The 27,079-nt window shown below is 38.6% G+C and overlaps 1 protein-coding gene across 2 annotated transcripts in view; it reads right to left on the reverse strand.

The window, feature by feature from the left end:
• Positions 1-27,079, reverse strand: part of FRMD3 (FERM domain containing 3) — a 148,877-nt gene that overhangs the window by 40,932 nt on the left and 80,866 nt on the right. For both annotated transcript variants that reach the window (XM_042788028.1, XM_032981901.2), the window contains exons 4-6: positions 18,004-18,082; positions 5,941-6,038; positions 4,590-4,713 (exon numbers count right to left, since the gene is read on the reverse strand). In XM_042788028.1, coding sequence (XP_042643962.1) covers positions 4,590-4,713; positions 5,941-6,038; positions 18,004-18,082 — 301 coding nt within the window. The remainder of the gene's footprint in view (positions 1-4,589; positions 4,714-5,940; positions 6,039-18,003; positions 18,083-27,079) is intronic.

Consider the following 27,079-nt stretch of genomic DNA (forward strand, 5'->3'; position numbering starts at 1 on the left):
TTTGGAAATTTCTGTATTTTCAGGTGCCTGGCCTCAGGGAGTGCTGGCTGACAGGTATCTTTCAAAAGCCAGGGAATTTTATCACAGTAACAAATATTCTGTTGAAGGACACAATAGTTTATATAAATTCCTAAGAAGGAATTTTTGTCTTGGAAATGGGAGAAAGGAATGTGACTGCACCAAGTGTCTGATGCTTTATTTGGTCATCTGAAGTAAATCCCACAGTTGTAACACAGACGTCAGTTTGGAACTAGTCCTGATACAGGTGCATACATATGTACAAAGTCCATTCTTCTGCAAAAGGAGCCCACAAAATTCAATAGCAACAGCTAGAAGAAAAACTGGGAAGCTACTAATGCAGGCTGGTCAAACAAACAAACAGTACTAATTCTGCCATAGAAAAAATACAACTGTTTTGGGAACATCTGAAATGAACAAACTCCTCATGTGTTAAAAAAATAAAACAAATCAAAACAAAACAAAACAACAAAATAACAAAACCTCAAATTCCAAATAGATTATTAAAATCACCTGGGTGATCTTTCAAATAAAAACCCAGTAATCTCAATAATCCCACTGCTATGCTCGAAGAATTAACGTTTCATGCAGCTTTGCTCTCCTCTATCTAGAAGATTCCGTGACTCTGCAAAACTCATTTCATGGGTTAGTTTTGTTTTGGTTTTCACCAAATCTATATAGAATTCCTCACTGTATTTTTAAGATGGGGGCTTTTGGTCACCAGAAATAAAAATGAACTATGGCTTTATGCAATAAGCACACCGCGCTGGGTTAAATATCTTTAATACTGCCAAAGTAGGTGATGAGTAGTTGGTTCCATATACTTTTGTGTGGAAGACAAGTAAAAGAAAACAAGCTATTTTTATCTTGGATCATTTAACTGATGTGATTTAAAAATGCAACCTTACAAACACTTGCACACACCTAACCAAAAGGGATAAGGGACATGCAAGTGAACAATCTGGGGAGGGGCTTTAGCATTCACTTCACTTGAAGAAGAAGGTACACCAAAATACACTCACAGGACATCTAGATTTTTATACCCCAAATCTCTTGAATCAGTTAAGAATGGCAGGGAAACAGAAATGCAAGTAGTTATTACTTCAGTAGCTATGCAGCATTGTAATCCATCATAACCAAAACCATAATATTCAAATCAATTTTGAATTCTTTTAGAAACAAGTCTTCAAGTGTCACCAGTTCTTAGTGCATCCTCACATATTCTAAGATTTTAAGTCACAAGAGCATTATCTCTTTGCCTCCAGTGGTATATTGTGTTTCAAAAGAGGACTTACTTAGAATGACAGGAAAATAAGAATATGTACTGTGATGAAATCAAGTCACATGTTTGTCCCACCACTGGTAAGGTTCAATGAAATTATTCCTGTACCTCTCCCTTTCCCAATGACAGAAGAATAATTAATTAAAATTCACCAGACTGTTAATCACAGCTCAATAAAGCTGTCGTGTTTTTGTCTGTCACATTTATATTTTTGCAATTATGTGCAGTGCAAAGCCACATAAAAGGTCACATTTTGCTAAAATCCAGTGATGTTTTCACAGCCACAAAGGATGAGAAATAGGGGCACCATGTCTTACCTCTTTCTTAATTAATAAGAACAAGGATCCTAAATGACACAAGATGACTAAGTCACTGGCAGCTGTCACAGTACCCTACTGTTGCTTCCCAGACACTTCCCTCACAGTCTTCACATGCCTTTCAAAAGGCAAATTCTTCCGTCATGCTGTAGGACAGAAGAAAAGACGTGCCCAGTGAACAGGCCTTGAGGATGCCAAGACAGGATTCAGTGAAAAACTGGCCTCTCCCAAGCCACAGGGCTTTGGTTATATGGGAGTCAGCTGCAGGAGAGAGATGCCATGATCTTTGTTTATTTACACATGTGAAAAAAACAAAGAATCAGACTCACTTGGAGTGCTGAAACTCAGAAGTAACTCTTCTGAAGTTAGCACAAAAGCAGCTGGATTAAAATGGCTCTTTGTCTCTTCCACTCTCCTTAGATGTTAGCTCTCAGCTAACCACTCAAGTATCTTTTTTTAAAAAAGGCTAGGAGAACCTTTTGCAGCATTTTTAAAAATACTCATTGAGCACCAAAATATTAATTCGTATCAGAAAATTCAACTTGCTGAATGCAGTGAAACAGATGTGCTGATCAATACCAGACAGAAGCCTGTAAACTCAGTGTTTTTTCTAATCTTCTTTTTCCAGCTAGATACAGAAATCTGATCATCTAGCACTGGACCTCTCCCTACATAGCTCATTTTATGATGAATATGTTTTATTAATTTGTACTCCTAGAAGTCCATGGAATTATATATCTGGAAAAAGGTAAAAAATTTCTGTGTGACTTGTGAATGTCTGATGTAAAAAATGTAATAGGATGATCAGTTTTGGAAGACAGAGTGGACAACTGCCAGATAGCAGCTATCCAGACAGCTCTGAAACTGTCTCTGTAACCAGATAAATAAGTAAGGCCCATCGGGTGATGACATAAGCAAAAGAAAACAGAAGAGAAAGAAAACAGTTCCTGAGGGCTGTAAAGAGCTATAAGCCACAGAGCCTACACATTCAAAACATACAAATTGGTAAAATCTAGAGTAGAAATAGAATTAAGGAATGTATACATTTAAGTGAGATATATGAAGAGAGTTCTGCCATAAATTATAGTTATGCCTCAAACCCCTTCTGGAATTCTTTTCAGGAATCAGCATATCCACAGTCAAAAGAAGTTGGGTTGATACCATCTGATCTCCAAAAGGCAATAATGAATAGCTTCCCTCACCAGGACTGCTGAAGAAATTCAGGGGACATCTTGACAAGCTGAGCAGCCATCGATGGGAGGAATCCATGACTAGGAGAATCCCAGAGGAACCTGGGCAAAGGCTTGTAACATTTACTGTCATAGGATCAGGAACACTACACTGACAGAAAAGGGGTTTGAAAAAATGAGCTAAAAAATGTGTGTGGCTATTCATAATAGAGGAACTAGCAGATTAACTTCACAGTGGCTGGGCAGAATTATGCACAAGGGAAAAAAACAACACAGAAAAATACATCTCTTGCAGGTCTCTGAGATACAGAAAACACCAGTTTTGGCTAACCACCATTTCTTCCCTTCTCCTAACTTTAAATAAAGGACTACCCTGTTCTTGAAAGATTGAACTGATCAAAATATTTTCAATTGTACCTTGGCATAATAGATGAAAGATCCTGGTTTTTAAAGGTTGAATTTATCCTTTGGAAATCTGCAGTCATTGTATGGAACAATAATAAAAGTAAGGGAAATTCTGTTTCCTTTTTAAAATGGCTGTTTCTATGAGTCTGTGTAAAGTGCACCCTGAACTGCTTTAAAAATACCAGATGTGGCTGTGTCATTTAAAACATTGTTTTGGTGAAATGAATATAAACAAAGTATATAGGTTTCAGGAAGGAAAAAAGAGAAGACAGATTAATACTGGCAGGCTTACTGCCATGAACGCTGCACACTGTTCAAACAGCATATTTGACAGGCTTCTGGAAAAGCAATAGAAGTGGTTTAAGCTTTAACTCCTCTGAAAGGGATTTTTTTTTTTTTTCCCATGAATTTGGTGTCTCACAATCTAATTTTTGTGTAAGTAGTATTCAAGTACTTAAGCAAAGCATTTACATATATTGCAATATGAAAACAAAACACAGAGGTTTAAAGCAAGTGCAAAGAGCCTTGCAATCTTTGAACAAAAATTGTCCTTCTAGTCTATGTAATTAATTGTTTGCTTTCATTTGGTTTTCTGCACATCCTGTTCCTCTCCAAGTTTTCTGAGGGCTACCCGCAGCTGAATGAAACGACTAGGGCATCATGCAAGCTACCGTCAGGGCTACTGTGCGTGTCATTCGCTGACAATCCTGAAGAGGGTACGGTTGCACAATGCACTGATACTTCTCTCCCAAAACACTGCAATTCCCAAAACACATTCAACTCTGAAACCAAAAGATTGATTAATCTATCTTTCTCTGTTCCCCTCTGTCACACTATTAAATGTTTAGGACAGAAAAAGAGCTTGCAGAGTTCTGAATCTCACTTCCTTAGTCTTCCAAGTAAGTTATTTAAATACATTTCTGTGCAATTCACCACTATGTTGACAACCTACAGATAAAACAACTTAATTACAGTTTCGATCAGGTCAGTATCTATCAAGAATTTTATAATTGCACCACATACAGAAATTTCACAGCAAAAGATGTGTGATACCTAAATGAAAGATGTTATTCCACTAAACAACCAGAGCATCACTTGTGATGTGAGACGCTCCCACTAACCAGACCTATATTTCAAGCAAATAGAGTCTAAATTACCAGCATACGTGCAAGAATCAGCTATGATTAATGAAGGTTAACAGGAAAAGAAAACCCACTAATCCAAAACCACATTTTCAGATACAGCATATTAGGCAGTATATTGGTAGACCACCTATTAGAATCCAAGGAACAAACCCTCCTAAGTTAACATACACTACTTGCAAACAGATAAAAGTATTTCTTAGTTGTCTCTTTACCAAACAGCATTCTAAATTACCTGAATTCATTTTTATGCATTTCAGCTATCTTCTTCTCAAGCTTTTGTGACTGCTTAGGAAAAATCTTAAAGTCACTGATGTAATTCTCTGGGTGTTCATCAGGATCATAATCACCAAGCTCAGCTAAACAGATCCGAAATACAAAACAAAACAGAAAAATTCAGTTGCAGCATTAGTTAATAAGGAAAAAAGTCAGTAAATATAGTGTAATTCTGGATACTTCCATGATCGGTAAGAATTCACCATCTCTCGAGAAATGCTACTTTGAAGAACTGATAGTTAACTGAAACAACAAAATCCTTTTAACTGCCACTTCAGTCAATGAGTTCCAAGTGAAGTTCATGGTTTATTGACTGCAGCAGTAATTAGCAATCCTGAACTATTTCCTGTGGCAGAAATATGCTCTGTACAACAGAGGCATAAGTAATGTTCTCCCTTTGAGTATCTGTCATTCTGGTACCAGGCAGAACTAAAACAATGATCTCCAGATTATCCTCTTTTTTACACCAATTTATCTTCAGTGATACAGACTGCTTTAATTCCGTTCCAGCAGAGAAACACAGGCTATAACATTATTTAAAGTGGACCGTGGCATGTGATTCCTCTTCTAAAAGATATGTCACTTAGGTAACCAAACACAGCATATGATGTTTTAATACTCTAAATAAGCCCCTTTTAATAAGGTCTAAACTACCTTGGTTTGGATACGCTGACTTATAATGTATTAAGAGTTTCATTCATGTTAAGGCAGAATGAAGGGGACTTCCACACATGTGATGTCCCTAATCAGACATTTAGCTAACTATTTCTCTGTGTGCAATCCAGGACATATACCTGAATTTGGCCCTAAGGAAATGATGAGGACAGAGCAGGAGAGAATAAAAAAGAAGGGAAAACAAAACCAAACCAAAACTTTCTCCTTGAATTATGACTACTATTTTTGCAAGAGATCTCATCATCACACAAGCTGTCTTTACCATAGGAAAGGGCACTGAATGACATTTTTCTCTGCTTAGTTCAAATGGAATAGGCTCCATTTACATCCAGTATTCAGAACAGAATTTTCCTTTATTCATAACCAGAATCTAAGATTTATGCCGTATTTTTTCACCTAAATGCTAAGACAACCTGCTGTTTTTTTGGTTTTTTTTTTAAGTTCCAGTTTGGCTTTAGTTGGCTAAGTGGCTAAATGCCTTAAAACACTTCACAGTGCATGTCAATGTGGGGAAACAGTACAACTCAAAAAAAAAATTCCTTATTGCTAGCTACACCACAACAGTTTTGAGTTTCTCTTTATGCTGAACGCACTTATGATTTAAATATTTAAAAAAGCCTGCTGCTTGTACTTACCTTGGACAATACAGGCACCCAGGTAAGCAGCATCAGAAAAAGAACACAGCAAACGGCCATGGAAAATGTCCCTTTTTATTTGTAGATATAAGAGGTATCTGAAATATAATTTAAAAAATTAGGAAATTATGTGGCATATTTTTGTAACAGATATAATACATCAGCATGAGACCGGCTGTGCAATTATTCTGTACCTCTCTCTTGCTACTTTAAATGACAGGAAAAAGAGGCAAAGTGCAGTCACATGAAAAACTAAATGTGAGGCAACAAATTCTTCTCAATAACAATGAAAATAATGACAGCAGAAGAAACAAAAACCCACTAGGAGATAGCATGGAGAGTACTTTATTTAAAATGTACAGCTGTTATGATGCTCATTAGTAAAGTGAAATAAATTACAGTAATTTAAGTTTGCTTGAGCACAACCCCTCTCATTAAATACAGGTTTACACAAGGAAATATCTCTCTCTCTATTGCTGTAGACAAAATAGCACATTGACCACAGTGGAAAGGATTGCTTTCCTTTTCTTTTTGAAATCTGCAAAGAATCCTAAATGAAGTTTTGAGGCAGAAGCAACTCCCTGAGGCGCATGGGGGTGGCAGGCACAGGTGATGTGCCTGGGGGGAACCTCTCCCATTCCTCTCAGAGCTGTTCCTTCTCAAGAGCTGGGAAGAAGAAAACAAAAGGCTCCTTCTCCTATCACAGGCAGCATTATTTCTAATAGCAAAAGGAGTGGCGCAGCCACAAGGCCATTGCTTCCTCTTTTGCCTTCTCCCCAGGAGAGCAGCCTCCCCAGCCACTCACTCGCAGCTCCTTTCCCAGCCACCTACCCAGTTACAACCGCATCCTTCAGCAGCTTCACTGCTCAGGGAAAAGAAACCATTTAGGCATCCCTTTACCCAGAAAGAGTCAACTACACAGACAGGGCTCAACTATCAGACTCAGTGGCTTCCACAGTCCTTCAGCACATTCCTTGATGCTGATAATCCTCTCTAACTTTGAGCTAGAGTATAGCCAGTAAAAATGTGCTTTATGAATAACACTGAAGTCAGACGTATTTTTGCCCAAGTTACTGGGTTCTGTGTGTAGCATGAGCTCCTACACCAAGTAGTTTATCCAAAGCTTACAGTGTGTTCTAGATTCAAGCAAGACTGGAAGTACTATCTGAAGGGCAAGAGAAATTCTCGTTTCTTTGGATTGTTACTAAATGCTGCATAAATATGAGACAGTTATCCCTGAGGAAAGCAATTTGTTCTCACTGTGAACACATCCTTTCACTGCATTACAGTATTACAATTTTCTACAGGAACCTTGCAATTCAAGGACTTTTTTCTTATTTTGCAACCCCTTTTTTTTTCCTGTAATCAGTGTCCAGTAACAGCTCATTAATTCATTTCCATAATTCGGTACAGAGGAGGACTGCATCAGGGTGAACGGAAGGCCTCAGTGAGATGCCATAAAAATTCTTAATCTGCAATGACAGCTTACTGGAAAAGGCTCAGTACAGCAATGCAGATATCATACATAACTTGGGCAGATGAGCAGTCCTCACTCTAAAACTTTTGCTAAGTGAAAAACTGGGTTGTGGTTCTCCAGAGTGACCATTAGCTTGAGGCCAAACTGAGTTCAACTTTTAAGAGGTGCCAAAAAAAGCCACTTATGAAAGGGTATCCCAAGATTTCACAGCATGGCTTGTTAGCTGACCTGGAAGGTCAACAGATCTCCAGCGACACTGCACATTAGTGGTTTCTAAAAATTACTGTAATGAGATATGGAAGTAAATAGGCTTCTGGAAAAGCATGTTAACCCACTGCTCCTGACCTGCATTTGCAGACATGAGGCTGAGATGAGAACTAACAATCTGAAGTGTGAGGACCATGCCAGATCCGACTCTCCAGCTATACGGATGGAAGCAAACGCTATGAAGAGTTACTCTTCTATGAATATTTTTATATTTACAAGAAGAAAAAATAGTTTTGTGGGAAATTCTTTCCCATGTAACTGGATTAGGCACCAATGCTGCCCACCATGACCATCCATTACAAGCCATTATCTTCAGAGCCCAGGGAGAATGGAAGATCTTCAAGAGCTGACTCAAAGCACCTATTCAATAGTCAGGCAGCCTCTCTCTTTCTCTCTCTCAAACGTTATGCAATAAATCACAAGTTAGATTCCAGAAGTGAGATGGCAGGGAGTGTGTGTGTGTGTGTCCCAATATACAGTTATTTTATGAAAATAAACTTGAAAACACATATACATGAATTCAATAAAATTCAAACCCAGGGGTTTTTTTAATATAGGGGGACAGCCATAAATACAACAGTTTGTGGTGGGCCACTAAGATTCTACATTGACACTTAGGATCAAACACAACAGCAGCATCAACAGAAACCCCTCAGAATGAAGGCAAAATCTGATTTCTATGTCTTCCACTAAAATTCTGTATAGATGAACATAGGAGCTTGGGTGGGAGTGTGCATACTTGTGGCATTCCTAAGCAAATATTTTGTTGCTAACCAGAATCAAAGATCCTCAATGTCATTATTAAATTTCTGCATCCATAACAATCTCAGTTATATGACCTAACCTTAAGCAAGAAATGCAGGAGTTTATTTTCCCCAGAAAGAAATCAAACAGGAATACAATTAAGTTTTATACTAGTTTCTGCTTAAGCCTGTTTGCAATATGAAACTACCAACATTTGTCAAAAAAAATATCCCCCCAAAGTTAGCTTCATTACAATGAAAAATAATACTCTTTCAATTTAAATTGTCAATTTATGCATTTTTGTCAATTACATGAAGTTAATAAAAATGTATTATTATCCATTCCCTACAGCTAAATCACTGCCTCTGCAAGTTGTTCAGACTGAAAAAAAAAAAAAAAATTCAAACTTAAAAAATTGCAGAAAATTCCCATTATAATTTTTCAGTAACTTCAGTACAACACATTTTTCATTGTCTTGTCTCTCTAACATACCAGGAAATACTTCCTTTCTGTTACAACTGCGAAAACACAAATACATATTCAATTATTGCTGAGAGGTATGTTAACAGAAAGTAAGTAAGAATCCGCAGAGGATATATAACCAAAACAGTACATAAGATACAATTTTAGGGAAAAGAATATTTGTGCCTCAGAGCTGATTTCTTCCTAGTGACCATCCTGGGATGACAGAGCTGAACACAAGCCATCATGTAGGCTAGCTTCTGTCACAGACGTGGGCCATAGATGTTACTCATCTGTCTTTGCTTTAAAATATATAATCCCTAGAATTTGCTAGTCTGAGGAAGAAGCTCTAGTTTTCCTCTCTAATATGAAAGGGAGTTTGTTGTTGCAATGTTTCATTAGATGTTTGGGGGACGGGGGTGTGTCTCTTAAATTGCTCACGTACCTTTCTATTACGCTAACAATTTTTAAAATAAAAATACTGAAGTTTATTTTTTCTGCCACTAAGGCTCCATGATACTGAGTTGCTGCATGCATTTGACCATAGAAATCCTTAATCAAATAGCTCAAAATTGCCCTTTCAAATAATTATTTCACTTCTGAGAAAAAAAAAAAAATATTAAAAAAGAAATCTCCAAGACAGAAGGCAGCAGTCAAGAGGGGAAAAGAGGCACAGAGTTCACAGTAAAGACTGGAGAAATTGTTAGCTCAGACACAAGAGAAGAACTTGCACTTGTAAGAAGGGCAGGGAAATACCCGTGCAGTGCAGAATCAAAGAGTCTGAATGTGTTTTTCAGAGACCACCCACACAGCAAGCTGCATGGGTCACTCTTCATCTTCAAAGCAAGAAGGGCAGTCTGGAACAAGACTAAGACATTAAGAAGTACTTTCAAATGAAGGAGATACATACACTTTGGACTGAAAGCCAATGTTGCAAGCTTTGCCAAAGGTTGTCTCAACCTCAGACACTTCCTATAATCCTGATAAAGTAACTTATGTCCCAGGTCAGCAGTGACCTAAGAATACGTACCTGACTCCTGAATTCAGTAAGGTTTATGCATGTACTTAAAATTGCCTACACTTACAGAAATAACTTGCAAAATCAGATCTGATTTCGCTGCCTCTCATGTCCTTCCACCACAGCTGTTTTTCCAAGCCCTGGCATAACTTTATAGTCTGATTTACAGCCCTAAGTACTCAGGCTTACCAGCATGCTAGTAAATGTATGCTTCAGCGTTTACACTCACAAATATCTATCATTGGAATAACCTCATTTCCATCTATTATCTGTTTGCAATACAGATGACTCAACTCTAGGTTAGCCAAGCTCTTCCTAAAACTGCAGATGAAGAGTCAGCAATATCTATTCTTGTTTTTAAGCAGGCTTCATGACCCCCAGAAACCATTTTTCTACCTGCTTAACAGTCAATTAATTTATCTATTTTAAGACATTCAATGAGGCATGAAACCTTTCCCACAGACAAACTTAGTGGTTTGCCCATGTAGTGTTTTTTACTCATGTTCAAGTCACTTCACTCATTTCATTCCAGTAACAAGCATTTCTCCCAGTGTTGTCGCAGCCTTTCCAGCTGACAGACATGGTCACCTCAAGAGATCCGACAGTGTTCCAAAAATTGTTATCTCAGAATGGTGTCTGGTTTTGGCTGCACTGCTCTTTCCCATGCTACTGTGCATACTCAGGTGCACAGTAGCAGAAGGCAAATGAATGCGTTTACAAGATTCCTGAATTGGATGCCCTCTTCCCCCACCAGGATTTATGAGTTCTTTATGTATATTATTCTGGACACTAACTTTGCATTCTGTCTTCTCCAGTAGCTATCATCAAGTATACTGCAGAAGCAGTAGTTTCCTGCAAAGTCTACAAATATAACCTAAACACTAAGTTAACATCTTTTCTATGCTTTACAGTGCCACCGAGATAAAAATGCTAAGAGAAAAAATAATTATATTCTCTAAAAATTACTGCGTGTCTACTTACTAATATTTGAGAAGTATTTTGATATCTTGTAGATGAAAGAAAAGCCATCACTCTATTAGCTACCAATAAAACACTGAGTTGACAGATAGACCTTAGAGTAATCACTTGACTTGGAGTCAAGTGAACAAGACAGAGAGGCATTTTGCCACTATTTAAAGTCTGGCGTAATCACATCTTGTATGTTTTACCTAGCTCTAACCTCTGCATCCGAAGTAGGACATAGCTGAGCTGGATACAGAGAACAACTAAAACAAGTGAGAGGATAGAGTCTCCTTTACAACAAGAAATAAATGGTTACTGAGGGGGAATAAGAGTGAGTCTTATGAATCTTGAGGGTAGTGGGAAACGCAAGCTCAGAACTGCCGTTCACTGAATCCTGCAATACTATAGCTAAGGGGAAGTCAGTGACATCAGGAAACTGCTTAAGGCTGTTAGTTCTCTACCTTACACAGCAGGTAGAGAACTAACTTCCTCAGGAGGCTGTGAAGAAAAACAGCATTACTAAGGCCAAAAAAAAAAAAAAAAAGATTAGACAAATTAATGAGCAACAGACCCAGAAAACAACACTAAAATCAACAGACAGAAGTGTAACTGTTATAATTCAAGAAACCTTTTAGTGAATTTGAGTGAGGAGGAGATCATCTATTTTTTTTCTTGTTTTTCTGAAACAATATGAAAATTTAGTTCATGCTAGCACGGCTTAAACCCATCACATCATTTGTAAAACAGATGCACGTGGTAATAAGCATGCCACATTAATGTTAATAGAGCAGTTGCCTTTTCAATCCACCTAATCAGTCATATGCTGAATTCTAGCAGAGGAATTAGGAACTAGAGGCATAGCCATCATGAATTCAAAACATACTCTTCATTCAGACACAGGAAAAAAGAAAAATCTATTTCTCTTAAAATATCTAACACCAAAAGTAGTAGGTACTACTTTGTTAACTTTTTGGTGGAAACTGCATGACTGTCTTTTGTGTTAACAGGCACCTGTAGGAAGAACCACCGTCACTGTTCTATGCCTTCTGGAAATTAGTGCTAATGCTAGGGGTTCAAACACAATGATATTATCAGTACCCCATAACTCCATCCTGAACCTATGCCCCTTCCAGACTGCCAAAATCATCAAAGCTCTGGATCCATAGTATTTAAAAAAAAAAAAATAAAAAAATCCAAGAACAAACAAACAAACAAACAAAACCCCAACACCAAAACTATCCCTCAGAAAGACATAGTCCATTTTCTGCCCTGGAGTGGGGATGGGAAGGTCACTAATATCTCGTTTCTGTGGTCAGGATGATGACTGCCACTTGGATCTAACAATACGTAGCCTTGTCCTCCTACCTTTGGAGCTGGTCAGTGCCTGCATTACAGTGTATGGTCTTTCCTCGGGAAAAGTGTGAAAAATTACCATGCCAGCCAGCTGCTTGGCAAAAAAAAAAAAAAATCTTTATTGCTACACAAGAATTCATTTCACTGATGAATAAAAAGGACAAAGAAGTGGTAAGGGACAAGCTTTGTTTTGGATGCTGGGTACACAAAAGGCTTGCTGCAGCACAGGAATAGATTCTTCTCTGCAACCTTCCACAACTGATCTGCATCTTCTCAGCTCTTCTGCCTCCCCCTCAGAGGAACACAAGAGGACCTCTAAATGTGTAAGGTCTCCTTCTCCCACAGGCACAAGCTCCACAAAAAAATCCAGGACTCCTGGATAATTTTTCCCCACCCTGAATGCCATCTGCAAGCCTGACAGCACTAGGTGCTCTTACTAACAACTCTCATTCATTTTTAAGACCTGTGCTATTAAATCTGAGTGTGAGTTCAATACTATTAAAACTATAAATTCACCTGCCAACTGCCAATATGGCCTCAAGAAAACCAAAATGGACAAGTGGACTTGCAGAAGCATCAAAACATAGCTACCACTGCGCATCTCAAGAAAAGCAGGGCAGGGTACCCAGAGCGGCAGAAGCATTCCCAAATGATGCCCGGAACAGGGTTCAGTAGCACAGGCCCACCTCATACTGGCTCACCCTTGGAAGGATGAATGTATTTCATGACTTTCCAACTCGAAAATAAATGGTTGATACTCAAGCGTTAACAACCAGCTGGAGCACTATCAGTCTCAACCGGCCTCCTGCTTCTGGACAGAAAAGCACCAGGCTCTTCCAGCACAAGACAATATCAAATACAGCTGTTTGAGAAAGGACCAGTCAAGCATTGCATGCATGAAGCTGCACTGTTCTTCCTCACCCAAGTTAGCTCAGTCAGGGCTCTTGAATTTGCTATGATTACATACCTCAAAGTCTTTGTCATTTTATATGACTTACAGTTCGACATTATTTTTATCTGCTTGTCTTGTATCAAAGTACTCATTACACTGTTTTATGACAGACTAGTGATTGAATATTTGTTTCCTGGATGAGGAAATATGGATTAGGAAAAAAGGGCATAATGAAAGCTAGCTGAAATAATCCATCTTTGGCTAATTCCACTAGTTACTCACCCATGCCCTCTTCTAGGTCTGTTTTTTCTACAATAATCATGGATTATTGATGATATAGTATTATCTGTAGCATTTTGGATCATGACACTGGGACCTCAAATGACTTTATATTCTCTCATTTTAATTATACACACACAGAATAATGTAGGGATTTGGAGATAAGAAGGCACGAGACCTTGGGCTACTTTACTAAATAAGAAAGAACAAACAGTTCTAAAAAAGAACACTGAAAAGAAATAACACAGCAAAAATCTGTGCCCATGTATGACCAGTCTTTGGATCCATCTGTCCACTCTCCCTTGACTGTTCCCATTCTGTTCACATGCAGCATCTCCAGATTTCCTGGCTGTGGACCCTCCCAGGGCTCTGACCTGGGATCAAAGAATCGCAAAGACAGGCACAGAGCAAAAATATCTGTGCTTCCCAGAGAGTGTAATGGGATGCTGTGTGTACTGTGGATTCAATATACACTTACTTCATGGCTATTTCATATCTTTTCATGCCATGCCAGCAGAATAACCTTGACCATCACAGTGAACTCTGAAATATCCTTTTTTCTGTACATGGTTCCATGCACATAGCTAAAGAAAATCCCCTCTCACCATTAAGCTTATCATGCCCTCTGGAAAAACAACCAAAATGCACCAAAAAAGATGAAAGAAAAATAAAATTATGAGAAAAGGAAATTGGCAGTAATGCTGAAAATGCATGTGTTGGTCCTCTACCCCAATCCCAGTGTATGATTGGGCCTTTACCCCAATCCTGTGTAGTGTCAGCCAGAAAACAGGCTGCAGAGCAGATGTTGTTTTAACAAGAAAATAAACCAAAATTATAATTTACAGGTATGTGTGGCAGGGAACAAGGGAAATGTGAAGACCTGCTTGTCATATTGCTATTGCCTAATTAAAAAATAGTAGTTATTACTCTCATTACAGATGCTCAGGGAAGCCAGTTAAATGCTGTTTTCTGAAACTGAAGTACTTTGTTCTGACTTCAAGTCACCTCTAAGTGCTAGACAATCAGATCTAGAAAGTCACAGATCAGAACAGCCTGACATCCTTCACATACTACACACAAAGCAGAAGTCAAACCCTCAGAGATGACCACAGCATAGAGGAACATCACTTTTCTACTAAGGTTGAGCATCTCCCTCTGTTCAAAAGATTGCACAAACTGTTCAAAAATCCCTATTCACTGTTTGTGTTGTAATTTGCTGAGCCTCCAGCACACTTGAAATAAACTCAGAGGCCAAATTATTTCAGCAAAATATGTTAAATCCTTGCCACTTTTCTCATCACAATTTTTTAAAAGGCATTGGAAAAACTGCTTGATTAGTTTAACTATTAAAGTATTACATATTAAGTATTATATAACTATTAACACTTTTTCTCAAACACATTTCAAGCATGTATGGCCCCACTGCCCTGCTGAGGAAGAGGTATTCCCTAAAATAAGGACAGATCTTCTAAATCCATGTTGACACAAGTTTAGGAGATGAGTTAAGAAGGTTAAGCATTGAAGTGCATTAAGATTTGGACTTAGTTGACAAGTTGGCTTTCACATAGTCTGTTATTACAGGAACAGAGCTCAAGGCGACAACCCCCACAGCCACCAAAGTTAACTTGTGAATTACAATCCTAACACCAGCTGACTCCAGAGAAAACAGTGATCAAGGATCACACTGAACCTCCTCCTGTAGCAAGAGGCAGAAATTTTGTCTTGAGTCCACCGAATTTCTTATTTAGCAGTAATATCTCAAGTGCCTTAACATCCAGAGGCAGGCACTGATTTTATTTCAAAAGCATAGCTACGGAAGCCAATGTTAATTAAAACGAGGGAAGATGAAAGTAAGGGGCTAGAATGGCACAATGCGACTGACGATATTCACAGGCATCCACAGCAGTGGAACGAAATGCAGTGACAGGCAAGCGCATGGCTTGGTACTTTGCCCAAGGCACTCCTGGCCTCTGAACATGCAGTGTGCATACATTTGCAGGCTTTTATGGCGTTTTTTTCTGTAATATCATAGTCAGAGGGATGACTTCAGTTAGGTCATTCTCCATCTTAATTTCCTGAAAATAGTTCCACCTGTAAAACCACAGACTAATTCAAGTATTACAGTCCAGCCCAGCCTACCAAAGGTAGGACAGAAATGAGGTAGCAGTAATCTGAGGTGACAAATACTCAGTTTTCCTCCTGCAAGTGATGTCTAAATCCTACACAGTATTTCTATCCATATTATACTGTTTTCACATAAAACAATTTATCCCACACACACATGTATGTACACTTCACGTAATGAATAGATGATTTTTTTTTAAACCTCAGATGTTGCCATAGAAAATCAGGAAAACCAGCTCTTTTTAACATCTGTATGTCTCTGATGTTTCTAAGGTACTCCATTAAAGATTTACTCCTTTAAAAACCTGTTCCAAATACTGCATCAACAATAATCTACATGGGGGATTTTAGACAGGGTTAATTAATATTGTGAACCAAAGAACAGTATGACAATGTGACAGGATGTCTTACTGTATCTTAATTTCATTATCTAAATGGGGACTACAGACACCCATCAGTTTTCCACCCAGCTGAAGAAGGAAGAGATCAGCTCTGTGACATGCTTAGGCATGGAGAGCAGCAGAAATGCAAAGACCTGTTACTCTGATGCAGCTGACTGTATATACAGCTATGAAGTACAGATGGCTTTTAAGTCAAAGGGTGACAATATTATTAATTTATTTTCAAATCATCTTAAGCACACACTGTAATGAATGTAATTTTCCAGTGAACAGAGCAGTGCTAAAAAAAATCTACCAAAAAGCCAACAAGCTATCAAAGTTTCACGACTGGCCTCTGTCAAATATTAATGGACCTTTTTCTTCTTGAATTTCACTAATCATAGCAATTAAAAAAAAAAAATTTACTCAAGCCAATTTAAAGCATCGCCTAGAATTTGACCCTCTGCTTTAGACAATGAAGCAAATTCTCAGTGGTGAGTTACATGACTACACTTGCTCACTTCATGAGCATTTCCTATACTTTGTTACTGTGTAAGAGACCTGGGCAGAGCAAAACTTCCCAAACAGTAACACTGGGAAACTATTGAGCTGATCAGATACAAATAGGTGTCATGTGCACAAGATGGACTTACAAAAAAAGAAATTATTTCTCCTTTTTATGGTCTTAATAGTATTAGTTTTAACAAAAGACCATAAAATATTTTTCATACAGCAGCTAAACTTTAAAAATTAACTTGAAATGGTCCAGCAAAGCCTATAACATACTGACGGCACAATACAGTTCACTGAGCTAATTCTAGGTGCTTTGCATTTTGATAAAACTTCTCCTGGGAAGGTATCTAAGTAGTTTAAAAAAAAAAAAGAAAAATCAATTAATTAAGGCTCTTGAATGAGAAAGATCTACACAAAGTTTATGCTATGGCTTGTAAAAAGTAAAACATTTGTCTAAGGACAAACACTAAAAAGTAATGAAAATCCCTTGATGTCCTGGTTCACTCGGCTGAACAGTTTCAGTATTTAACCCAAGGTAAACAGCTGTAATACAAACTGCATGTTCCAGCTGCTCCATACAAGCTATAAGCTTACCATTCAGCAAAATGAAAGCTGTTCCTGAAAATTTCAGTATGAGATCAGGGATAATGGGATCGCTCCCATTCATGAAGTGACTTGTGAGCACAAGAATTTGCAGGGCTTGGGGAAAGTATCAATGGTGAGAACTCAAGGCAACAAGTGCTCAGACACTCAGTGCTTCTGCAACAACGTGTAACTATTAATCAGCAATGTGACCTGCCAGCTAACAACACTGCAATGTGTACATACAGTCCTGCACAGCTGGTGCAGAGGTCAAAAGAACTTTCCTGCATTTTTACCCCCCCAAGTACATTTCTTGAAGAATACGACAGAATATTCACAATGGCTATTAGGAAGGACAAAACTCCCATTCGTCAAGTATGACTGATCTGATGCACAGCTGTGTTTTCACAGCATAAACTGGAAAATTCAAATGTAAGCAACATGATGTCTTAACATCCAGACCAGCTGTACGTTAAAAATATAACTATATTGCACCTCTACATCAGTTTGCAAAGGTCTATCAGTACTTTAAAAATACTGTCTTGTTTGTGGTCCTAAGGACAGACACAAGAGAAAAAAGAGAGATTATAAATGTTCCTCTTGAAAGTGTTAGGGCCATTACTGAATTAAAATCCACAGATTATTTCACACACACACAAAAAAAAGAAAGACTAAGACAGAAAAGGAACTTCCTCAAAACCACAGTCCTAGTCAGGGGAAGAGTCAGGATAATCTTTGCTCAGTCATTTGACCATTGCTTCTCTTTCTGAAAGTTCTTCAACAACAGCACTACTTCTCTGTATGTTATAGAAAAGTCCCCTTAAACTGCTTTTAAGAATCTACAGGTATCACAAAAAATAAAAAAGCTATCAGTAGTGCAAATGTCTGTCTGCTCTAGTATTTTAGCACAAATAGTGAGGACCCTACCCTATGCAACAAACTGTCTTATTTTGAGTTTGTTAACATGTACATTAAATGCACAGACAAACAAACAAACAAACAAAAATACCTGGTGAGCTCTTCTTTAATCTTCAAGGGTTCCTGTGGGTAGAATTTCACTCTAAAGCACATGGTATATGGTGGATGAGCTGAAACATTATAAAGAAAAAGCATGAGAACAGTAGCAAACAAATATTGCCTCAGCCACTCTCAGGGAGTAGCCTCCAATAGTCTTACAAAGTAGCCTGCATGATGGTTAGCTCTGAATCATCAGGACTGAAACAAAAGCAGTAATTATATATACACATGAAAAGAATAGAACAGATGACAAAGAAGGCCAAAGCATGGGCAAAATACAGCTAACCTAGGCAAATCAATTTATAAATTACTTTACACCTTACAAGACTTACTGCCTGATCCAAGAAGTACAAAACATATCTGGGCTGCTCTTTGGGGTTTTTTGGTTTGGTTTCTTTTTGAAATTTGCAAAATGGAAGCAACTGCATCTTGTCACGATGAGATACAAAGGTGTTATGTGTATTTGTTATTCCTGATGATGATAGTGTCTAGACTACAAAATGGAAGAAAGCATTGATTACAGGGGAGGGGAGGGGAGAGGGAAGGGGAAGGGGAAGTGAAAGGGGAAAGGGAAGGTGAAGGGAAGGGAATGACAGTAACAGCAACAATTTCAATTCTGAAATCAGTGTCTCTCAGTTTTACATTAATGAACACAGCTTTACATCCCACTGTTGTATCTTTGACAGTATTCAAGACATTTAATCCTAGGCCAGTTAATTTTTCAGTGATTACAAGTTGGACAGAAAGCAAACTGACAACTATTATTCCAATAAAAGAGACATCTCGTGATAATTGTGTTAGGATAAAAGACATGTGAAAACCAAGTAGAAGACTTAAAAATACCACATCAGGCACAAGACACGGGTAGGCAGAACCCTCAAAGCTATCTGTATCCACATAATGTTCGTGTTTTAAATTACACTTTGAACTGAGAAGGAAAATACCTCATCTTCGGAAGGGAAATGGTGTGGGGAAAAAAAACACCTATATTACACAGGCCATGGTAACTGGCAGGCCTGCTGGTCACACTGAGAGTGAGCCCAGGGAAGGAGCAAGCACCAAGGTAGAACTGCTGTCCAAGCAGCAAGGGCCTGGCCTCAGCACAGTAAACCATGCAAGGGTCCTCTTCACCAAAACACTTACCAGCACAGTCGTTTTTAGATGGATGGAAACAAGAGGAAAAGCTGAGTTTTCAAACAAAATGGGAACACGTGATCACTGTGTTCATTTGGGAGTGTCCTACAGACCCAAGTGCAGAATTATCATCCTTTTATTAAAATATTTAACTATGAAATTAACTTTCTGCATACTTATACTAGTACTCAACACTTATAGACCCTTACTTTTAACAAGTTGGGAGGTTGGGGTTTTGTTTTGTTTTGCTTTTTTAAAGAAAAGCATCCATTCAACTTTAATTAATAGTAAAGAGCAGATCTAGAATGTTCAAATTTTAGAAGTCCCTTAGTCTTAATGAATAGCCAATGCACACAGCCGATCTAACTTTCCTAAGCCTTGAAGAGATGGTGCTTTTACAGGAGGAAAAGAAGGGAAGGTAGAAGAAAAGGGCAAAGAACAGTAATCACTAAACTACCAGAACATTTTACTGTACCATCTGCTCAACCTTTCCAGCTCACTGTTTGTATGAACTTCATGTGGAAATTAGTTCAACAAACATGATACTCTCCAAACAACTATGACTGCAGTATTTACCTGTATGCTGCAGTTTTCCAGAAACATATCTCTGCATATCACATAGTTCCATGTGATGTACAAAAGTGACAGAAAATAAAAATGCATTATAACTTCTGTTATGCTTGGTATATTTTGGAGGGTTCAACTGCTTTTGAAGATGAAGAAATATTTTCCCCTTTCAAGACTGCACATTGTACTTTCTTCAAGTACAGCCAGCCTCAACAAAAACTGCTGATTACACTTTTTTTTTAACTTGTTTAAATAACAACTCATTCAAGACACAAAGAGGAATGTCAGAAGAGATGGGGAAGGGGAGATGAAAAATACAGAAAAAAAGAAAGCAAGGAAACAATTACAAATAGAAACAAACAAGATGAAATGGAGAAAGAAAAACAAGCCTTAAGTGTTCTCTAGGGATGGCTTGAACATTCAAGCTAATCAAATCTTGACAAGCCCTCTGAAGGCAAGAGAAACACTCAGATTGCTTTCTGTGGGCTTCAGCATCTTAGATGCAACCACAGCATTGTCTTACAGTGACTGGAAATAGGCTGCAAAACAGAAGACACTGTTATGCCTTGTAATGACAAAGTAGAAGGTAAACTGAATTCAATGTCCCAAAAAAGGAGGACAGCCATCCAGAAACGCACTGGAGAGTCATGTTGCCTGAGCAAAGCATGAGATAACGTAAGTCATCTTAAAATGATTCTGTCCCTTCTCAACGTCCTTCTTAAAACTAAGCAAGGGAGAAAAACTTGTTCTTTTAGAATACAGTACTACTTACAAAATGTGACAGAAGAGCCAACCTGTATTAAAAAAGCAAGAGCTCTTCCTCAGCAAAAACTGACTTTTAAATGTCCTGGCAGATTTAGTAGTAGTTTGTGCTTGATACAGGGATGCAGTAACAAGAACATTTAGTGTATGGTTCTGCAGGGCCCTGGCTAGTACAAGATTACTGCAAGACCTGAAGCATATACTGAATTTTACACAAATTTTTGGACGTCAGTGAAACAACCGAAACTTTGGCTGTGGTAAAGAGAAAAAAAAAAAAAAAAACAAACAAACAAAAAACAAAACCAACCGTAAGAGTTACAGTAGAAGAGCCACACTCTGGCAGTATATGGCAGAAAAGCAATAGTTGCCCCATATGAAAAGAGTATCACAGCAAGGAAAGGATGGCATACACTACACTAAAAACTAGTCCACATTCAGTTTAATAGCAAAGGTTATAAGAGGCAACGTTTTCCTTGTAGCAGAAAGACAGTACATGACAAAAGTATACACGAAGGCACAGAATAAGCAGGAGATTTGGCAAGGCAGTTCGAAGCCTACTTTGCAAACCTTTCCCAAAACTCAAGCTTCTGTAACAATATTCCTCCTCAGCAGTACAGCAAGCAATACAAAAACAAGCCCGCTGCAGCCTGCTAAACAGAGGCCCTTTCTCAGCAACACCTGCAAGAATGGCACAATCCTGATCTGCAATTTGAAATGCTAAAAAGAATATGATCCCCTCCATTCAATTCATCTCTGGAGATAAGAAGGTACCCTGCAATTACAGAAGGAAACAGGATCCTCTTTTTCTGTGCCTCTTGCCCAGTTAGAAAACCAGACAGAAACAATGAACACTTGAAAGAGGAAGGAGGGAACCCCCACAGCTATCCACTTTCCTCTCCATCTTAATTTTAAAATGGATCATAAGCCTAATGTTCATCCAAAAATGTATTTGATCATACGTAAACATTTAGTACTGTCTTTGTCTTACAGATTTTACAGCAGTGGAGAAACACACGAGAACATCATCCTCTTGCTCACTATATTCTTGTAGTAGAAAGTAAGACACACAGTGAATTGTATCAGCTCAAGAGATGAAATTGTCAAGCCAGACAATTCCTCAATTCCTGGAATGCAAAATTACTTTCCACCACTTACACATTAAAGTGGAAACATTAACAACAACCCTTCCCAAAACAGAACTCAATTTAAAGAAGAACATTTCTTTTTCAACACAAAACTAGCTTGAATGGAGTCAGTTTTAAAATAGCTTTAAGCCTCTTCTTTCAGACTGGTGCTTTATCTGACAGATAAGGTGCAGCTGCTATAGTGAAATGTCCAAGGTTTTGTCAACATTTTCTAATATCACAGGCTTTGCTTTCTCACTAAAAAAGATTCACAGTTAGAATAATTTAAAAGAACATTAGCATGGAGAATAGTACTGACTGCAGACTCCACTGCAATAGGACTATTAATTTGCCAGTTTATATGCTAACAGCACATAAGAGATGAAGGCAAAAGAATAAATAAAACCATTTAAATTTTACCAAAAGCTCAAACCAGTGATGATCTAGACCCTCATGAAAGAACTATACACACAGCATGGAAGGTTTCCAGGCAACTGATTGTATGTTTTTAAGGTTTATTTCAGTTGCATTTAACTAAGACAAACTACCCAATGTACATGAAACAGTAAGGACCTCCTAGCTAAACACCAAACGTCTCACACACTGACCAGAACAAAGAGGAATATGGGAGCTGCACCCCTTGGCACAGAGACCAGTGTGTAAGGGACTGAGTTTAACGTGCATCCATTTTAAGCGAAGTCCACTGAGTCATTCGTTTTCTGTGTAGATTAAGAGCTTATAGGGAATGATAAGCCTAAGAAAAACTACCCATTCCTATTACCATTTTCTTCATAGAAAGACAGTCTGAAACCACAAGAAAAAAATATGTATGTAAGAAAAAAATTGTTTTTAAAAGCTAGTGAAAAACTTGATTACATGATGAGTTACATGAGTTTTAGGAGTGTGAACCAAAGACGAAGGACAGAAGATTCTCAGCTGCCTCTTTTGAGGTTCCCTGTTTGTTTTTAACAACCTGCTTTACATCCAGCACAAATACTAGCTTATGTAATGAGCTCTACTGGCAGTGTTGCTTTTTTGATTAAACATGGAGTACAGATGGATACTGAAAGCCAAAAGTAAATGTTTAAATTATCTTCAAAGCCCAAAAAATGCAACACTGCAGAAAACTTCCTGGATCTGTCCCTGATGTTACATATTCTCTGAAATACACTACCCAACAAAAAGTTGGTGATCATTTTAAAAAAATCAAAAACATTACACTCAAACAGTCTTCCTGTTCACTGATGCTGCAGAAGGATTTCTGAGGAACTCTAAGACATATGCTGTTGTTTCCATATACCTCTTGCTTTACCAAATGATACACCTGTTTATCCATACCACTTGCTGAGCATGTTTAAGACAGAACACTACTCAATGTTTTTATTTTATGCATGAGAGATACCTGATCTATCATAAACCTCAAATTGTGCCATCTTCCTCATTGCACTCAATTAGTTAGAGGACAACACAGGGCAAGGTGTTTTTTTGTCAACCAGTTGTAATAATGCTTTAAAGCGTGTTATTAAACCTTCATGAGGATCATAGGTAAAGAATATACAGCATTCGGATTAGTGCCTGAAAGAATCACATAAAACTGTCTCTTTTCACTATGCATGGATTTGTGAATGTCATATTTGATTAAATTATTTCTTAGATTTGTATTGAGACACAAAAGCTGAAGACAAGTTTGTTGAGATTCAAGAATCTTTAGAAAGTGTCCCGGGTTTGAGTAAGTGGTGGGGTTTTGGGTTGTAGGGGAAGGGGCTACAGAGGTAGCCCTCCTGTGAGAAGCTTCTCGAAGCTCCCCCAGCTCCAAGCCAGCTCCACCTCTGCTTGAAAACTGAGTCAATCAGCTGCACCTCTGCAATAAAGCATTTAAGAGGGGACATGGTGAGGAGGCGTTAGACTTGCGAGGAAGAGCTGCAGCAGCTGCATGAACACCAAGGTCAGTGGAGGAACAGAGGAAGAAAGGAGGGGGGAGGTGTGCCGGAGCAGAGACCCCCCTGTATCCTGTGGGGAGACGGCAGGGCGGCCCCCCCCTGCCACCCATGGAGATCTACAGTGGAGCAGACACTGATTTATGGCCTGTGATGGATCTTGCATGGTTGACCAAAGTGGATGCACCCAAAGGAGGGTGGCATCCTGTGAGAAGAAGCAGCCCCCATTGTTGTAGTTCAGTGCTGGGAGGATTGCAGCATGGGGGGGTGTCCCACGCCGGAGCAGCTCAGGAAGGCCTGCAGCTGTGGGAAAGAATCCAGTCGGAGAAAGTTAGTGACCCACGATGGAGCAGTGTGGGGAATTCTGTGGCCTGTGGAAGGGACTCACGTCAGAGAAAGTTTGTGGAGGACTGTCTCCTGTGAGAGGGGGACCACGATGGGGCAGGGGGAAGAAGTTCCAGAAGCTCCCCCCACCGAAGATGGAAGGAAGTGGCAGCACTGACTGCACCCCCCATTCCCTGCCCCTGCGCCACTGGGGGAGGAGGTAGAGATATCGGGAGCAGAGCTGAGCCCGGGAAGAAGGGAGGGGTGGGGGGAAGGTGTTCTCAAGATGTGGCAATGCTTCTCACTGTCCTACTCTGTTAAGCATTGTTGTTGTTAGTGTCTGTAATAAATCTATGTTCTTTCTTTTCTCCCCCTAACAAGTCTGCCTTTTGCCCTTGACCATAATGGGTGATTTGCCCCTCCCTGTCCTATCTTTAATCCCAAATCTGACTTTTTTTCCCTTTCTCAGCGCTGGGTGAGAGAGAGGTATGAGCAGCTGCAGGGCGCTCAGTTGCCCTCTGAGCTCAAACCATGACAGAAAGTTTTGCACAACCCACCTCTGCATCCGGGTTCTTGCTTCCCCTGGTTCATTCCATCTCCTTTCACATTTTATGACAGTGTTAGAGATCAAGGAAATTAATTTAACAAATTCCAGTGGCCTGACACAGGAAAGCATCCTTTTGCATTACTCTTTCAGATCATCTGAGATGCAAGGCAGCAAGAAAAACATGTAAATTTTAACTCCCGCACATCAGAGCAACAGAATTGATGTGTTCCACTGTCATCAAGAACAAAACCCATGTATTTGGATATTACCCACAGAGCATGTTACAGGATAGCTGCAGACTTATACAGAATAACCTTTAAAATTAATGAAAAAAGAGAGAGGGCAACTGCATGGAAAAACTCTGTTCTTTACTTAAACATTAGTGCTGATCTAATCGACAGGATTTTCATCAAGACATTTCTCAACAGAAAACAAATTAAAAAATGTGAGATGGCCAAATGGAGAACTTTGCTGTTAGCATCTGGGAGTGAGTAACAGTGTACACAAAAACACATAAAGGAACTGAAAAACTGGTTTTAAAAGGTTTTTGTCTACAACCGCAAAGATGCAGCTACCTTAGGCAACCTTCCAGAGAGTTTTTCAACACACTGCATGAAGCATGGTGCTCACAGCTACTGGTCACTGGCCGCCAACTGGCTTCAACGAGTACAAACAACACTGGCAGTGGTTCAGGACATTTCTCAGAGACTAAAATTTCCCCTCTCCGGCAAAATTAAGTGGTAAAAATGGCTGAGGCACAGACCTGGACTTTACACATCATGATTTGACACAAACATTTCAGTGACAATGGAAAATGCAGAGGTAGGTGCTGAGACAAAAAAGATACCAGTTCCTCATTCTTCTTATGTAGCACCAGTACCCACTTAAGTATGATTTCGTATGTGGTAAGACAAAATACAAAATATTTTGGAAGGTTCCTTCTGTCATATCCCAGCATTACTAAATATGAATTTAAAGCAATCTTTGCAAAAGCTACAGAAATTAAAATGGTAGCACATCACACAAGAACCCATGCAGACTTCAGAGCTTCAAACGTAAAACATTCTATCCCATCAACAGAAAAGTATAGATGCCAAGTTGTGATTTCTGTACAACCTGACTGCACAGAGCAATTATGACTGAGTGATTTGTGTACTACTGAGGCCCATGAAAACTAGTACCTACTGAAATGTGTATTAGAACACTAATTCCAGTCATTCCTTCTCTTCTCTTCTGCTCTGCATATTTGTCAATACTGAGCTGCATGAATAAATACACTGAAGAACTTGTTACTGTGTTGGGGAAAGAAGAAGTTCCCCACAAGCTGTAGCTGAGATCAAGCACACAGCATTTTTCAAATTTTGCTTCATGTATGCAAGTGCTCCATAATCCTGTGTAAATCTGAGCATTTAACTGAATTTAGAACATCTTGAATCATTAGTATTAATACAACCAAATCTTGTATTAGAAGAGATGAAAGTCAATTTTTACAAAACAGATCATTTCATTGTTTTCTGAATTCCTTAACAGCAAAGAAAGAAAAGGAAATCTCCATCTAATACAGTCAGTGTGAACAGCTTTCTGCCACCAATTCTTCTAGAAGTCATATATACATAACATATGTTCTATTAACCAGTCACTTCATTGCTTCAGTTTTTACACTTTCCACCTGCTACTAATTTCAGTCCTTACTTTTGTCACCTGAGACTGTGATGCTTTTCAAATTAATATTTTTAATTTCTTCTTCTGAGTCTAAACCTCTTCATAGTAAACGGAATATTTTTAGATAAAATACAAATTAACCTTGTGTGCCTTTAGAAATTGTTTAGTGTTCTACATTAATAGAGCATATTTTTAGAAAAATGAATCAGGAGGTTCCTGATGTGAAATGCCTACAAAAACGTCCTTGAAACCTGTGGGAGCAAAAGAGACATTCTACACATGTATATAAATATATACATCTCCATGTCTTGTTTTCTTAAAGGGTTATTGTAGCAACTAAAGACCTTCATCTGTGACAAAAGATAAAGCTAAGTTACACTAGCATTAAAGTGAAGTTGCTCTTGAAAAGCCAATCACATAGTTAATCTTACTTCTGTGTCCTAAATCTAAGGCTCATAATGGAACACTTTTGTTAGTGTCTCATTCTCTCTTGCTGTTGTTACTGAGACCTTTTCACCATCATAAATAACCTCATACTAACTGCATTTTATTTTGCTTTTTTTCTACGCATTCATTTTCCAGTCTTCAGAGTTTTGATTAGGATTCTACCCCAAAAACCACACATCACTACATCTGTGGAGTTTATGGAGTACCACTGATCACATCTAGGCAACATCTATATGCAGGTAGAGTTGTTCTGAATAAATCAAAACACTCTCAGTTCATCTGTTGGCAGGGTTCCTGAATTTGTTGCTATGCAAAGTGCAACAAGAAGCATGAGCCCTTACACTTTGTTGGGTGAAAGCAGTGATACAAATGCAGATTAGAGGATACTTTGAGGAAATTTTGCTCTACTTTTGATGACACATCAGAAGGAAGAAATACATAAACATAATTTTTAATTATCACAGTCTCTCTTTTCTTCCTTCATGAGCATTGTAGAGGAGCACAACTTAGTTTTAGCTTGACACTCTTTCCAGCCAAAACCCAAGATTAATTGCTTTTACATAT

The sequence above is a fragment of the Tyto alba genome, unplaced genomic scaffold (assembly GCF_018691265.1).
Source record: "Tyto alba isolate M040663 unplaced genomic scaffold, T.alba_DEE_v4.0 Super-Scaffold_13, whole genome shotgun sequence".
Lineage (NCBI taxonomy): Eukaryota > Metazoa > Chordata > Aves > Strigiformes > Tytonidae > Tyto > Tyto alba.